The sequence below is a fragment of the Mastacembelus armatus genome, chromosome 3 (assembly GCF_900324485.2).
Source record: "Mastacembelus armatus chromosome 3, fMasArm1.2, whole genome shotgun sequence".
NCBI classification, from domain to species: domain Eukaryota; kingdom Metazoa; phylum Chordata; class Actinopteri; order Synbranchiformes; family Mastacembelidae; genus Mastacembelus; species Mastacembelus armatus.
In genome coordinates this window covers 16,989,519-17,005,845 of record NC_046635.1, presented here as the reverse complement: position 1 = coordinate 17,005,845, position 16,327 = coordinate 16,989,519, and the positions used below count along the sequence as shown (strand labels likewise).

The following is a 16,327-nucleotide window of genomic DNA, read 5'->3' as shown; positions in this document are numbered from 1 at the left end:
CTGAAAAGTAACTAGTCACTGAAGTTATCAAGTAAATGTATAAGTAAATTATATAAATGCAATACTTGAGTAAATGTTGTTTTCCTTTACTACATTGTAAACATCTATCATTGTACACCATGAGTAGTTTAATATATAATATTATATATTGCATTAATTGCATCTAATATATGAACTGTTATGTGCTTAGCTCTAAAACAAAAAACACAGCACCAGTTCTAAACTACTTGAAGATTCGTCCTACAGTTTGCCTCCTTCTTACATTTCTTCTAATTCCTCTGCCTCTCTGTCTGTTGCTAGGCGGAGGTGTGTGCAGGAACAGTGGCTGAGGTGATTCAGTCAGTGGTGAATGGAGCAGATGGCTGTATCTTCTGTTTTGGACACTCCAAACTGGGTAACATGCACACAGGCTACAAAATCAGAGCATGTGCAGCTTGTGAGTCATCTTCAGTGGGTGCACCCCACTGTTAGTGCATCAGTCTTTCACTGGCCCTCATTTTTCAGAGAGAAAGGATTAGTGTCTGCTGAAGCTGAAAGCATTCTCAGTCTGCTCTGTCTGTGTTTCTGCCATCCTTTGTCTCAGTCTAATCCTTCTGAAGCTGTTTTTAGAGAAGCTATCTTAAAAAGGTCATAAACCCTTAAACTGCACACTGCAACATGTCTGAACCCACACAGATGCACACTAGCACAAAGACCCACCACACATCACACACACCAATACACAGACATGCTGAACATGCAAGCAGCATTACCCTTCTTGGCTGTGATCTTCCCATATGCAGTAAGAGTTTTTAGGCCCCACTGAAATGCAGGCAATCAACAGAGGCAGACCGCTAAAATGCTGCAGTTCAGCAAGGGACACTTGTGTGTTAATGTTTAAGACATTTACTAGAACAGACTGCGCTGATGTTTTATGGTAAAACCAATATGCAAAGCACATTGCCCTTGAACAACTACAGCAATCATGATAAGCACAGAAATGAGACCCAAATTGTAATAAAGTCCCTAAATTCTGCTTTAAATGTATTTTTAGGTCTTAGCAAACAGGGATATTGAAGAGTGGGCAGAAAGTGGAACCTGCCCACCACTCCCTCTATCAGATGATATAGATCAAACAAACTGAAACAGATAATCACCACAACTCTCCAAAGACACTAACCCAACAGAGCACACTCACTGTTTTGCATTTCACCAGATTTACATATTTGCATTCAGATGTCAAACATGAACACACAGACACACACACAATTTTTATCTATTTATATGATTTTTTTTATCATTTTTGGAATTCCATAATTATAGGTGTTGCACAATATCACATACCATTGATGTTAACATTATCTTTTCAGGAATGTTTTGGTTGAAGTGAATATTATAATTTGTATGTCCGCAAACGTTAGCGAGGGGAATATGCTCCGACTGGATGGGCTACTGCACATGTATGCTAGCTCTCTCCTCTCCTTTTCTCTCTTCCCTGACTGTTGAGATTGAGTTTTGTGCTGTGTTATCAGCTAGATAATGCTATTAACTGTACCTACCCACAGCAGTCACACAAACGATTGTGAATTAATAGTCTTCTCCTCCTCAGTCCTATTTGGTCAATGTAGTGATCAAGCAACAGCTTCTGCTGGAACATGGCAACACCACTTGGGCATAGCACACACAGAGCTGCACCTTCCCAAATAGATACTATAAACAAATTAATAATATATTCCCCCCGAAACCGACCTCTGACTGTGAGGGTTTGACGTTGTTGGATGATACATCTAAGTCATCTGGTTTTGATACAAAAATTGCGTTTTCAACGATTGACAAATCCATCAAAGACAGTTTGCTCTTTCAGTCAATTGCACTGTTAAATTAATGCTTAATGCGGCCCTGACCTTGCTGGTTTCAGCTTAAATGGCTATAGCAGCAGATGAGATCATTCTCTATGATATAGCGCACCTAAAGCCATGGACCCTAATTATAGTGCATTATAATGGCATTATCTTTTTTCTAATTAAAACTGAGAAGGCAAGATGATACAGTAAGCTTTTAAACTCATCTCTCCAGCCCTTGGCTGTAGACATATGAAGTAACAAGATTTTCACTAGATAGGAATGAAGAATAAGAATAAATGAATGAACTCCCTGACTATAAATCATGTCTAATGTATTTTGTTTTTGGTTATTGAATTAGTGTCCTTAAATGGACCAATTTTAGTAACGATGAATCCCTTAACTCATGATACAGTCCTGCCTTGTTCCATCATATTTTCTCACCCTGCTCACTTACTCTTTGACCTGGAATATACACCAACTTCACAAACATGGACACACACAGGTGTTATAACAATGGCATGAATTCTTTAACATCTATTAGCATTGGCTATAACAAGTTTTAAAGGTTTTATTTTAATGCCATATAAACACTACTATAATTGTATTAAAAAAATCTGTAAATAAATACAACCATTTTTGTTGAGCATGTTTCCTATTTCTCTTCTAGTTTTTAGTTTTTTTGTGACACATCATGAAATGCATCTCTGTTTTGACAGTAAGTCTAGCGTGTACAGTCTAGGGAGAACAATGTAAAATTACAGTTTAACTGACAACCTCCCTTCCATCCCTATCTCAGAACAAATCTCACACATTTCTCCACCCTGCATCACAGGAATCAGGCTTTTGATGTCCTCTGCTTTTGTGTAAGCGTTCATGGTGGTATGAAATATGGCTTTGTGCTGGTGTATGTTTGATCTCCAACTCCTGACAGTCAGAGCAGCTGCGTGTGTGTTGGAGGGTAATCATCATATTGTGCCTCAGAGGGACAGATCTGGATACACTTGTTTTCACACACACATCTATTCATACATTCATTTTGTACCTTTTTTTGTGATGTTCTTTTTGATATATCTCCATCTTTTTTCCATCTACCCTTCCCTTATTTTGTCTCTCTCCCTGTCTCATACAGGTAAATCATACACAATGATTGGCCGTGATGAATCTCTTCAGACTCTGGGTATAATCCCCTGTGCCATTTCCTGGTTGTTTAAGCTCATCAATGAAAGAAAGGAGAAAACAGGAGCACGCTTCTCTGTTCGTGTCTCTGCAGTTGAGGTCAGTGCAACAGACAAGACCTGAATTTGACACATTCCCTATAGAGGTCCCATTACATTTGACAAAGGATGCTATTGCCATTCTTCTTTTTAAGTACTAGTGACAGTAGTTCTAGTGCTAGCAGTGAAGTCATCAATTGCCAAAAACTGTGATTTTTTTAAAATTTTAACCATGCTATCACAAGTAATAAATTATCTTTTGTAAGGTTTTGATAAAGGCTACTGTTTTCATATTAAACTGGTATGACCAGATTTTTGGCATTGATCATTTAAAAGAAAGATCTCGAAAGTAAATAAAAGACAATGAAGTGACGACTACTATTCAACTAGTTGACTACTATTCAACTGTTTGTTTGCGTGTGTAGGTTTGGGGAAAAGAGGAGAACCTTAAAGACTTGCTATCTGAAGTGGCTACAGGCAGCTTACAGGACGGACAGTCACCTGGAGTGTATCTATGTGAGGACCCCATCTGTGGCATGCAGGTAATGTGCGCACACACACACACACACACACATACTTATATATAGTGTGCATTAAAATCTCAAAGCTATACCTTTGTTTTCTCAACCACATGTACTTCTTTGTTGTCTTAGCTGCTATGGGATATGCATCTTTGCATACACACTAACAGATCCTGCAGTAGGAGTTACACTTGGCCATTTATTAAGTACACTTATAGTAGATGAAACTAATGCAGTATGTAAAAATACCACAATTAACCGCCAGTAGCTTAAGGCTTGTTTTAATTTTGGACCCAAATGCAGACACAGAACAAGAGAGGTAAGAATTTGTAAAGTTTATTTAGTGGTAGACCAGGTAAAACTAAAAAAACATCCATCCATCCTCTGTACCCGCTTTTTCCTGAAAGCCAGGGTCACAGGGATCTGCTGGAGCCTATCCCAGCTCTCTCTCGGGTGAAAGGCAGGGGTACACCCTGGACAGGTCACCAGTCCATCACAGGGCCACATAGAGACACACAAAGACAGACAACCTCTCACACTCACACTCACTCCTACGGGCAATTTAGATTCACCAATCAACCTAACATGCATGTTTTTGGACTGTGGGAGGAAACCGGAGTACCCGGAGTAAACCCACGCAAGCACAGAGAGAACATGCAAACTCCACACAGAAAGGCCGGGTTGCGAACCCACGACCTTCTTGCTGTGAGGCAACAGTGCTAACTCAGCCACCATGCTGCCACTAAAAAAACATGATTTAAAAAATAACCCAGCTATGGTACAGCTGTGTCCAAACATAAGGCAAAGACTGCAGCAATAGTACTTAAACAGTTAAGTAACAAAGAAGAAAAGTCATCATAAGCATCTTCATCGAATCCTGGATGGAGAGACACAACAAGATGGTATGACCATGAAATGACAAGCATCTGACAATTGGGCCTGAAGAAAAGCCAGCTTACATACAAGAAGCAAAACACCAAAATCCCATGGCAATATGACATGCAATGAGTTAGCTTCCATTTAAAATTTTGAACAGATTAAATCAAAATCAATTGCATATTGAATATTGCATATTGAATTGCAATATAATATATATTGAATTATTGCATTTTCAAATTGAATGTTCAAATTTTATATTGAATTGGCAATTGTAAAATGAATTGCAAATTGAAGCCAAAAAACTTTCATTAAAAATGACTGTGACCTACTGTGTGTGTGTGTGCTGTTTATAGGATTAGAGGGTTTGATGCTTGATACAATCACGTCTACAGTATTATTTAAGGATTACATCCTTAAATAATCTGACATAATCTCATAATCTCATAATGATGCATATGCTATAGGCCTAGACTGCCCGAGGACCATTGGTGCACTGAGCTCCCCTACCCTACCCCCCCCTTCTCTCCCACCTCATGTATATTCCACCATTGAATGTTACTAACCTTGTGCTCTCTCTCTCCCCTAGTTTGTGCTCTCTCCCTCCCTCTCTCTCTCTCTCTCTCTGTACCTTCTGCAGGTGTCCCTGGTCCTGGAGCTGTTTATCGCTGATGTGCAGTTACTGGCCCCACCAACTTGCAGTGTCTATTTGTTGTTTATTGTTGCTGTTCTTTTCTCTCTGCTCTATCCACTCACCCCAACCGGTCGAGGCAGATGGCCGCCCAAACTGAGCCCGGTTCTGCTGGAGGTTTTTTTCTTCCGTTAAAGGGAGTTTTTTCCTCTCCACTGTCGCCAAGTGCTTGCTCATAAGGGAATTGTTGGGTTTTTAGTTTTAGTTTTTGTAAAGTGCCTTGAGATGATTTGTATTGTGATTTGGCGCTATACAAATAAAATTGAATTGAATTGAATTGAATGCACACACGCACACATACTCACACATGCAAACTTTCTCTTACTTGTGCTCCCTCTCTCTTACACATTTCTGATTATCTCCTTCTTCCATACCTGAAGGTAAATTAGGGGTACTCTATTAGTATATGCCATTTAGTCCTGTACATGCTGAATCCTCTTAGTACACAGTATTATCAGTGTTTAGGTACAGTGGTAGGTAAACTGAATTCCCCTCAATATGATGAAGTGGAACCTCCTCTCCCATCTGGCTCTCTGTACTCTCCCTATTCATTTCTGCTTCCTTGTCATGTCTATAAAAGTGCAATATTCACACAATTTTTTTCTTCCCACACATTTTCCAGCTCCAGAACCAGTCTGAACTGCGTGCACCAACCCCAGAAAAGGCAGCCTGGTTTCTGGATGCAGCAATAGCAGCTCGCCACAGTCGCCAACACCCCAACACCACTGAAGAAGAACATAGGAACTCACACATGTTGTTTACATTACACATATACCAGTATCGAATGGAAAAGACTGGCAAAGGAGGCAGTAAGTACTGTTCCAATGCTGTTATTGCCATTAATACTGTTAGGGTGGTACCACTATTTGTAATGTAAGTATCACCAGTATACACTTTATAACAACAATAGTTAATAATTTCAGCTACCATACCTCTGCTTATCACATTTACTCACATGCACATGTCTCTTTAAATAACTAGGTGATAATGCAGTGGTAGTGTAAGTTTCATTGTGTGCGACACATTTCATTATGTTTGACAAAGAAAGACCATAACAAATGTCTCCCCAAAATATTACATATACCATACTAACTAGTTTTAGAGCGACTACAGATGTGTGTGAGAGAAACACAGAAATATGTTTGCCTCTATATGTGTAATGGAGAGGAATGGGGGTGGGAGCAGATATAGCACATGCAGGCAATGTGGATATTTCATGATGACATATGCAACTACTGTAAGAACATGATTTTTTTTAATTACAACATGCCATTAGATATGGCCGACTCACACTGTTATTACAAATTTTAACAGCCTTATCCTTTAGAAAACTAGGATCGCCATTATGTTGCTACATAATTCATACAAAGCACTGCAGCTAAAATTCTTTACTAATGTTGGTACACATTCTGATGATTCCTTCAGCCAAATATACAAATGTCTACAACGAGGACTACATTCAATATTTAGATATTTGTTTCTGTAGCACCATCTAGCCTAGGCAAACTCTCCACTGCACACGTTAGCATGTAAGCAGTATACCTTAATGTTAACTCGTACTTGGCAAATGTGTATTTATAAATCCATATTTAAGTATTGATTCTTGAAGCAACAATTATGAGTAGATCTATACATATGCTTTTCTCACTTTGCTAGTGTCAGGAGGACGCAGTCGCCTTCACCTGCTGGACCTGGGAAGCTGTGATGTGAAAGTCCTTGGAGGAGGAGGAGGAGCTGGGAAAAGCAGGGACAACTCGGCCAACTCAGCCCCTCTATGCCTCTCTCTGTCTGCCCTCGGGAACGTGATCCTGGCCCTGGTCAATGGGAGCAAGCACATCCCTTACAAGTAGGGTGGTGTATGCAGGTGTATGTGTGAGGATAAAACAAATGTACTAAAATGCTTTGAATAATGTAAAGACAAGAAAATCTAAGCAAAAATCAAAAAGAAGAATCCAAGAGGACTGAGGGGTAAATATTGAGGAGGAAAGCAGAATGTTCTAAAGAGGAAATGAAAGCACATGACATTTCTCTTAAGTTGCTTCATGTCTTTAATGTTATAAACAACAACAGCTGCTATTATTCATCACATTCAATTAAAAATACATAAAACAAGAGATCCTATATTGCTGTTGCAGTGTTTAGTATGCCTGGGCAGTATACTGCATGTACAGTAACTGTAAATGTTCTCATTTTGCCTTTCCCTCCATTTACTGTAATTCCTTTTCTATTCCCTCCTTTCTCTTTCACTCTCCTCAAGGGTGTGTAGCTCTGTGCTGCTTTCTGGGTTAATTTATTCACCAGCATTTGAATTTACATTGCAAAACAACCTGCTAACAAACACTGAAGCTGTACACAAAGCTGTGCTGAGTTTGGATTGGCACTCACTCTGTCTGTTGTCAGATTGTGAGGAGATTTGGTTTCATTGTGGATGCTATGCTGCAGCCACTGCAGTACATCCAAAAACTGAGTGCAAGTCTGTAACATAATGGTCACTACAGAATCACAAATGACTGAGCAAGGGCTATATAGCACAACAAAGCTAACACAGTATTTACTGTATGTCATTGGAGACTGGCGACTGTGTGCCACTTCTAGATGAGAGTCAGGAGGATATTTAAGACCAGCTTGTAACATCTAATTAGAAATTGGCTGCTGGTGATTTTGAGAAGAAGGTAGTAATTAGCACCGTTATGGTCTTCCCAGGATTAATAAGAGATTTATAACTGTTCTGATACAAGGATTTGAAGGTAATTAGCAAGGGCAGACCACAATAGAGAAACAAGAGTTAACAGCTAACACTGGCTTGCAGCTAACAATCATTCATTATCTATACCCACTTATTCCTAATTAGCGTCACAGGGATCTGCTGAAGCCTATCCCAGCTCTTTTTGGGACTCACACTCACTCCTATGGGCAATTTAGAATCACCAATCAACCTAACATACATACATAATGTTTTTAGACTGTGGGAGGAAGCCGAAGTACCTGGAGAAAACCCACATAAGAACAGAGAGAACATGCAAACTCCACACAGAAAAGCCCCAGCCGTGTTACGAAACCGGGACCTTCTTGCAGTGCTAACCAATAAGCCACTCTTACAGCTAACATGCACAGGCTAATGATTAGCAGATCATGTTTATATTTTATCTTATTTTAGCATGTTAGCATTTAGCAAGTAGTTTTCAGATTGGTTTTTGGTCATAAAACAAAAAATGTGTCACACATTAAAATATAAACATGATGGAGCTAGGTTTAAAGTTAAAAAAAATCACTTGTGTTCATACAATTCATCATCATCATTCATCAGATGATCACCAAAGTCATCTGGACTCATCCTCTGTGGAACATGAATGTCTGTGCAGAGTTTTATGGATTTCATCCTGTAGTTTTAAGGTGGTTCTGTCATGTTCCAGGGAGGTATCAGGAGCACAGTGTCATCCACACAAGAATACAGAGTCAGAAGTAAAGAGTTATTTATTCGTACAGAGCTGAAATGTATGGCGATGACCAGTAGGTGGTGGCAAAGAGCTGGTTTTGTCTTATGGGAGTGGGATGGTTTCAGTCGGGCCAAAAACACGGTAAGGGCGTGCTAGTATCGACTGATGAGTTTGAGAGGACTGGGTTTGGCCCGCAGAGCAATATCTCACGGAAGCAGTTTTCCCTGGGTCAAAGGATCCGGTTTAACTCACAGTAGAACTTACAAAGAAGGGGAGAGAATTAAAAGGACCAGGCAGTTCGTAGACCAAAAAGGACTGACACTTGAAAAACAGAAAACTCCCGTGATAGGGATCTCCAAAAGTCTTAAGCAAAACACAAAACTGAACCGACTGAAAAAACTCTCTCAAAAAGAACTTCGTCACACAAAAACTTTTAGTCCTGGTCAAAAAAAAAAAAGGAAATCATGAGAGACTTAGCTGGGAGTGTTTTCCTGGTGTCCTCAAGGTGATCCAGAAAACAGTAGGTCGGCGACAAACGAGCGAGAATCAAAGCAATACTCCGCTGGAGTCAAGGTAGGCAACAGGCAACCTGGTGATCTTCCTGAGGCAGGCGTGCTCTATTTATCTGGGGACAAGACGGACAACAGGTGAAAACAATCAATGAGTTAATTCAATGCCCCCATCGTGAGGAGGAGTAGGATCCTGCTGGTCCTTCAAAATAAAGGCGCCACTCCGGAAGTCAGGGGAACTCAGGTCTTCACAGTACCCCCTCCTTGATGGCCGGCTCCGGACGGCCTCCGAGGCTGGTCAGGGTGCGCTCGATGGAAATCCCGGAGTAGGTGCGGATCGACAATGTGGTGTTTGGGAACCCAGGATCTCTCCTCCGGGCCATAGCCCTCCCAATCCACCAAGTATTGTACCCCCCTCCCACGTCTACGGGACCGTAGGATGCGCCACACCGTGTAGACCGGACCTCCTTCAAAGAACCGGGAGGGAGGTGGGGGTTTGGACGGAGGGGAAAAACGGCAAGAACCAACAGGCTTGATCCTGGACACATGGAAGGTGGGATGGAGCTTCATGTTTTTGGGTAGACATAATCTGACCGCTACCGGACTGATGACCTTATCAATAGGGAAGGGGCCAATGAAGCGGGGATTCAGCTTGGGGCTGGAGGACCGTAGCGGGATGTCTCTAGTAGACAGCCATACTCGCTGACCTGGTTTGTAAAGTGGAGCCGGACGTCTTCTCTTGTTTGCCTGGGAGGAATATGAAGAAACAGTTTAATAGTTGCCGCCGTGCCCTCCGCCAAATTCCATGACACCGACGAACAGCTGCTGCTGCGGAGGGGACTAGGGCATCGGCTACCTGAGGTTCAAACAGAGGGGGTTGGAATCCGAACACAACCTGAAATGGCGACAGGCCCGTGGAAGCTGAGGGAATAGTGTTGTGAGCGTACTCAATCCAGGGTAAATTACTCACCCATGAGCTCGGGTCAGAAAAACAGAGGATTCTGAGTCCGTTTTCTAGCTCCTGATTTAGCCGTTCGGCTTGTCCATTGGATTGTGGGTGAAAACCGGAGGAGAGACTTACGGAGATGTTCAGCAGGCGGCAGAATTCTCTCCAGAACCGGGCGACGAACTGCGGTCCCCGATTTGAGACATTGTCTTGAGGCAAACAGTGGAGTCGAAAGATGTGGTCCACCAGAATGCGTGCCATGGTGGGAGCAGAGGGCAACTGTGGAAGAGGGATGAAATGGACCATTTTGCAAAACCTATCGACAACTGTCAGAATAGTGTTCATACCTTGAGACTGGGGCAGTCCTGTGACGAAATCTAGGGCAATGTGGGACCATGGGCGTTGCGGAACCGGCAAGGGATGTAAAAGGCCAGCTGGCACCTGGTGGGATGATTTGGCTTGGGTGCAAGTAGAGCATGCGGTGACGTTTGTGAAATGTCTTTCCTTACTCCAGGCCACCAGAACCGCTGGAGAAGGATCTTAAGGGTCCGAGCAACACCCGGGTGGACATGGAGGCGGGAATTGTGACAGAGCTGCGCGACCTGAGACCTGAGACGTGCAGGAACAAAAAGACACTGTGGTGGACAAGACGAGGGTGTGGGATGCCCAGCGTTATATTGAAGAATTTTCTGTTCCAGGTTGAGGTGCGCGGCTCCCAGGCGGGCCGAGCAGGGGAGAATGAACTTTGGTTCTTCGATGAGATCAGGTGCGGCTTGGACACGGGATAGGGCATCGGCCTTATTATTCTGGCAGCCGGGGCGGAACGACAGGGTGAAGTTGAAACGCTCAAAGAAAATTGCCCAACGTGCCTGACGAGAGTTTAACCTTTTGGCTGACCGAAGGTACTCAAGGTTTTTGGGATCAGTGATGACCGTGAAGGGGCACTTGGTTCCCTCGAGCCATTGTCTCCATTCCTCTAAGGCCAGTTTCACAGCAAGTAGTTCCTTGTTTCCCACATCATAATTTTTTTCGGCCGGGGAAAGTTTCTTGGAGAAGAAGGCACACGGATGTAGTTTTGAGTCTTCACGATTCCGTTGGGAAATAACGGCCCCCACCCCTGTATCTCAAGCGTCCACTTCCACTACGAAAGGTAGGTCTGGATCTGGAAAACGCAGAATGGGGGCCGAGGTGAACAAGGTCTTTAGTGTTTCAAAGGTTTGTTGTGCCTCGGGGTTCCAGGCAAAGCGTTCCTTCGGGGACGTTCAATTCAATTCAATTCAATTCAATTCAATTCAATTTTATTTGTATAGCGCCAAATCACAATACAAATCATCTCAAGGCACTTTACAAAAACTAAAACTAAAAACCCAACAATTCCCTTATGAGCAAGCACTTGGCGACAGTGGAGAGGAAAAAACTCCCTTTAACGGAAGAAAAAAAACCTCCAGCAGAACCGGGCATTAGCTTGTGTAATGGGGCAGCCACGCTGCTATAGTTCCGTATGAATCGTCTATAAAAATTTGCAAACCCTAAAAAGCTCTGGAGTTGCTTCCTGGTGGTGGGGACCGGCCAGTCCCGGACCGCTTGTATCTTCGTTGGGTCCATGGTGATTCTCCCAGGGCTTATGACAAACCCCAGGAAAGTGGTATTCATAGTGTGGAACTCGCATTTCTCAAGTTTTACAAATAAGCGATTCTGCAACAGCTGCTGCAGAACTGCACGAACATGTTGGATATGCTCGGTCTCAGATTTGGAGTAAACTAATATATCGTCTAGGTAAACAAAGACGAATTTGTTTAGCATGTCTCCAAGCACATCATTGACCAGATTTTGAAAAACAGCCGGGGCATTGGTGAGTCCGAAAGGCATGACTAGGTACTCGTAATGGCCAGATGGAATATTGAATGCTGTTTTCCATTCATCTCCTTCGCGGATTCGGATGAGGTGATAAGCATTCCTGAGATCTAGTTTGGTGAAGATGCGGGCATGTTGTAATAATTCAAAGGCGGAGGTCAGGAGGGGCAGCGGATAGCGATTCTTAATAGTGATGTCATTTAATCCTCTGTAATCAATGCATGGGCGAAGGCCCCCGTCCTTCTTTTCTACGAAGAAGAAGCCCGCCCCTGCTGGAGACCTAGAGGGGCGGATTATCCCAGTAGCTAGAGACTCTCGAATATATCGTTCCATTACCTTTTTTTCAGGTCCCGATTGAGGATACAGTCGTCCTCTGGGAGGTATCGCACCCGGGTGGGTGTCAATGGCACAGTCGTAGGGACGGTGAGGGGGAAGAGATGTGGCACGCTCCTTATTAAAAACATCCTGTAGGTCGTGATAAGCTTGAGGTACTGCTAATAGATCAGGCTTGTAAGTAGATGGTGGAGAAGGTGACATAGGGGTTAAAGCAGTACGGAGACAGGTAGAATGACACACAGGGCTCCAACCTTGTATTTTCCCAGTTACCCAGTCAATGTGGGGACTGTGTGTCTGTAACCAGGAAATGCCTAACACTAATGAGGGCTGGGGGGTATCAATGACATGGAAGGACAGAAACTCCTGATAATTCTCTATAGATAATAACACGAGTTTAGTTACCAACTTCACTCGGTGCAGTAAAGTATTATCTAGAGCTCTCACCTGAAGGGGTTGGAGCAGATGTGTCACCCCCAGGGCGAGTCGCTTGACCAGGGACTGGGAAATGAAGTTGGCGTCAGAACCGGAGTCGATGAGGGTAGGCCATAGTAGTTGCTGAGGAGGACTGCTAAGGGTTACCATGGTGAGGGAACGAGTTACTCTGTCTGTTCGGGAATGGCTCAGCAGGACTCCCTCCTCTCCGGCTGAGCCCGATCTTTTACTGGACAACTCGACAGTTGGTGTTCCGGCGAACCTCAGTAGAAACATAGATGATGGGTCCTCCGTCGTTCCCTCTCTGCGGGACTTAGACGCTTTCTGCCCAGTTGCATGGGTTCCGAATCGGGTAACGTGGCTTCCCGCTCCAGGCTGTCAGGCTTAATAGCCTGGAATGTGGGCGGCTCCTTCTTAATTCCGCCTGTCGTTCCTGGAAACGTTGATCCAGGCGTGAGGCGACCTCCATCAGGGCATCCAGATCCTTGGGCTTGGGTTGATGAGCTAGATCATCCTTTAACCGTTCATTTAGACCAAGATAGAAGTGGTCGTAGAGGGCGGCCTGGCCCCAAGGACTGTCTTCGGCTAGAGCCTGGAATTGGATAATGTATTCAGCCAGGGGACGGTTTCCTTGCTTAAGCTTGGCTAAGTGAACTGTGGCCTGCACTTCCGGGCGTACAGGGTCAAAAATTTTAGAGAGTTGTTTCCCAAGGCTTTGGAAGGTCTGGCAGAAACTTGCCCGTCTTCTCCATGCCGCCGTGCCCCAAACTGCAGCACTTCCTCCTAGGCGCGTGAGAGCATACGCCACTTTCAATTCTTCAGTGGGAAAACCGGAGGGTTGCAAAGAAAAGTTCAGCTCACACTGGGAGAGAAAAGTGCAGCTGAAACCCGGCTCCCCATGATAGCGGGCAGGGGGCTCGAGCCGGGGTTCAATATATTCGGTCTTCCTGGGTGGAGGGGGTGAAGCAGGTTGGGGAACTAGTGCAGGGTTTGCAGAGGACATTACATGAATCAGTTGAGACAGCTGCGCAGAAACTTGGTCTACACATTGGGAAATCTTGGTTAACTTATCTTCATGGACTTGAATAGCAGATTCGATTCCTGAACATCATGACGCCGATGTGGATGGCGTGTGGTCCATCTTCTGGCCAGGTTGTTCTGTCATGTTCCAGGGAGGTATCAGGAGCACAGTGTCATCCACACAAGAATACAGAGTCAGAAGTAAAGAGTTATTTATTCGTACAGAGCTGAAATGTATGGCGATGACCAGTAGGTGGTGGCAAAGAGCTGGTTTTGTCTTATGGGAGTGGGATGGTTTCAGTCGGGCCAAAAACACAGTAAGGGCGTGCTGGTATTGACTGATGAGTTTGAGAGGACTGGGTTTGGCCCGCAGAGCAATATCTCACGGAAGCAGTTTTCCCTGGGTCAAAGGATCCGGTTTAACTCACAGTAGAACTTAGAGAGAATTAAAAGGACCAGGCAGTTCGTAGACCAAAAAGGACTGGCACTTGAAAAACAGAAAACTCCCATGATGGGGATCTCCAAAAGTCTTAAGCAAAACACAAAACTGAACCGACTGAAAAAACTCTCTCAAAAAGAACTTCGTCACACAAAAACTTTTAGTCCTGGTCAAAAAAAAAAAGGAAATCATGAGAGACTTAGCTGGGAGTGTTTTCCTGGTGTCCTCCGTTACAAGGTGATCCAGAAAACAGTAAGTCGGCGACAAACGAGCGAGAATCAAAGCAATACTCCGCTGGAGTCAAGGTAGGCAACAGACAACCTGGCGACCTTCCTAAGGCAGGCGTGCTCTATTTATCTGGGGACAAGACGGACAACAGGTGAAAACAATCAATGAGTTAATTCAATGCCCCCATCGTGAGGAGGAGTAGGATCCTGCTGGTCCTTCAAAATAAAGGCGCCACTCCGGAAGTCAGGGGAACTCAGGTCTTCACAGGTTCAGTCTGGACCAAAGTGACAGAACAATTCAATTCAATTCAGTTTTATTTGTATAGCACCAAATCACAGAGGGGAGGGGAGGGTTAGTGTAGAGTAGGGTTGGGGAGCTCAGTGCACTGATGGAGAGTCTTCAGGCTGTCTAGGCCTATAGCAGCACAACTATGGGTCAGGGTTTCCTGAACCAACCCTGACTATAAGCTTTGTCAGAAAGGAAGGTTTTGGGTCTAGCTTTAAAAGTACAGAGGGTGTCTGCCTCCTGAACCCTGACTGGGAGCTGGTTCCACAGTAGAGGAGCTTGAGAGCTAAAGGCTCTGTCTCCCAAAACTGGAAACTCTGGGAACCACAGGCAGATCTGCAATCTGAGTGCTCTATTGGGATAATATGGTACTATGAGGTCTTTAAGGTATGAAGGACCTGCTTCATCGAAATCATCAACGTGTCTCTTGGACCCCATCCCGACTAGACTGCTTAAAGGCACCCTGCCATTAATGAACTCATCTTTATTGGACTTGGTAAATTTATCTCTAGTATCAGGCTACGTACCACAGGCCTTTAAGACTGCAGTAATCAAACCTTTACTCAAAAAGCCTAGTCTTGATCCAGGTGTCTTGGCTAATTACAGACCAATATCCAACCTGCCATTTATTTCTAAAATCCTAGAAAAAGCTGTTGCTAAGCAGCTATCAGACCACTTACACAGGAATGAACTATTTGAAGATTTCCAATCAGGATTTAGAGCACATCATAGTACAGAAACAGCACTGTTGAAAGTTACCAACGATCTTCTCTTAGCCTCAGATAATGGACTTGTTTCGATACTTGTCCTCCTAGACCTTTGTGCAGCATTCGACACCATTGACCACAACATCTTATTACAGAGACTGGAGCATGTGATTGGTATCAGAGGAACAGCGTTAAAGTGGTTCCAATCCTATTTATCGGACAGATTCCAGTTTGTTCATGTCCATGATGAAGCTTCCACACGAACAAAAGTTAGTTATGGAGTTCCACAAGGTTCTGTGCTAGGACTGATTCTGTTCACCCTGTACATGCTTCCTTTAGGATATATCATTAGGAAGCACTCTATTAATTACCACTGCTATGCGGATGACACTCAGTTATATCTATCTGTTAAACCTGTTAACACAAACCAGTTAACCAGACTTCAAGCCTGTCTAACTGACATAAAGGCTTGGATGACCAGTAACTTTTTACTTTTAAACTCGGAGAAAACAGAAGTCATTATATTTGGGCCTAAAAATCTCAGAAATAACTTTTCTAAAATTATAGCTACTCTAGATGGCATAGCCCTGGCCTCCAGCACTACTGTAAAAAACCTTGGAGTTATTTTTGACCAGGACATGTCCTTTAACTCACACATAAAACAAATTTCTAGAACTGCATTCTTTCACCTGCGCAACATTTCCAAAATTAGGAACATCCTGTCTCAAAATGATGCAGAAAAACTAGTCCATGCGTTTGTTTCCTCAAGGCTAGATTACTGTAACTCATTACTATCTGGATGTCCTAATATCTTAATAAAAAGCCTCCAATTAATCCAGAATGCCGCAGCCAGAGTCCTGACAGGAACTAGCAAGAGAGATCATATTTCTCCTATATTGGCTTCTCTTCATTGGCTCCCTGTAAAATATAGAATAGAATTTAAAATCCTTCTTCTCACATACAAATCCCTTCATAATCAAGCTCCTTCATACCTTAAAGACCTCATAGT

General features: G+C 43.4%; 1 protein-coding gene across 1 annotated transcript in view; it reads left to right on the top strand.

Annotated features, from left to right (window-relative positions):
- The window catches only part of kif26ba (kinesin family member 26Ba), a 111,422-nt gene that overhangs the window by 77,612 nt on the left and 17,483 nt on the right, over positions 1-16,327 (top strand). The window contains exons 7-11 of the mRNA XM_026293072.1: positions 301-394; positions 2,953-3,098; positions 3,463-3,579; positions 5,748-5,934; positions 6,782-6,971. Coding sequence (XP_026148857.1) covers positions 301-394; positions 2,953-3,098; positions 3,463-3,579; positions 5,748-5,934; positions 6,782-6,971 — 734 coding nt within the window. The remainder of the gene's footprint in view (positions 1-300; positions 395-2,952; positions 3,099-3,462; positions 3,580-5,747; positions 5,935-6,781; positions 6,972-16,327) is intronic.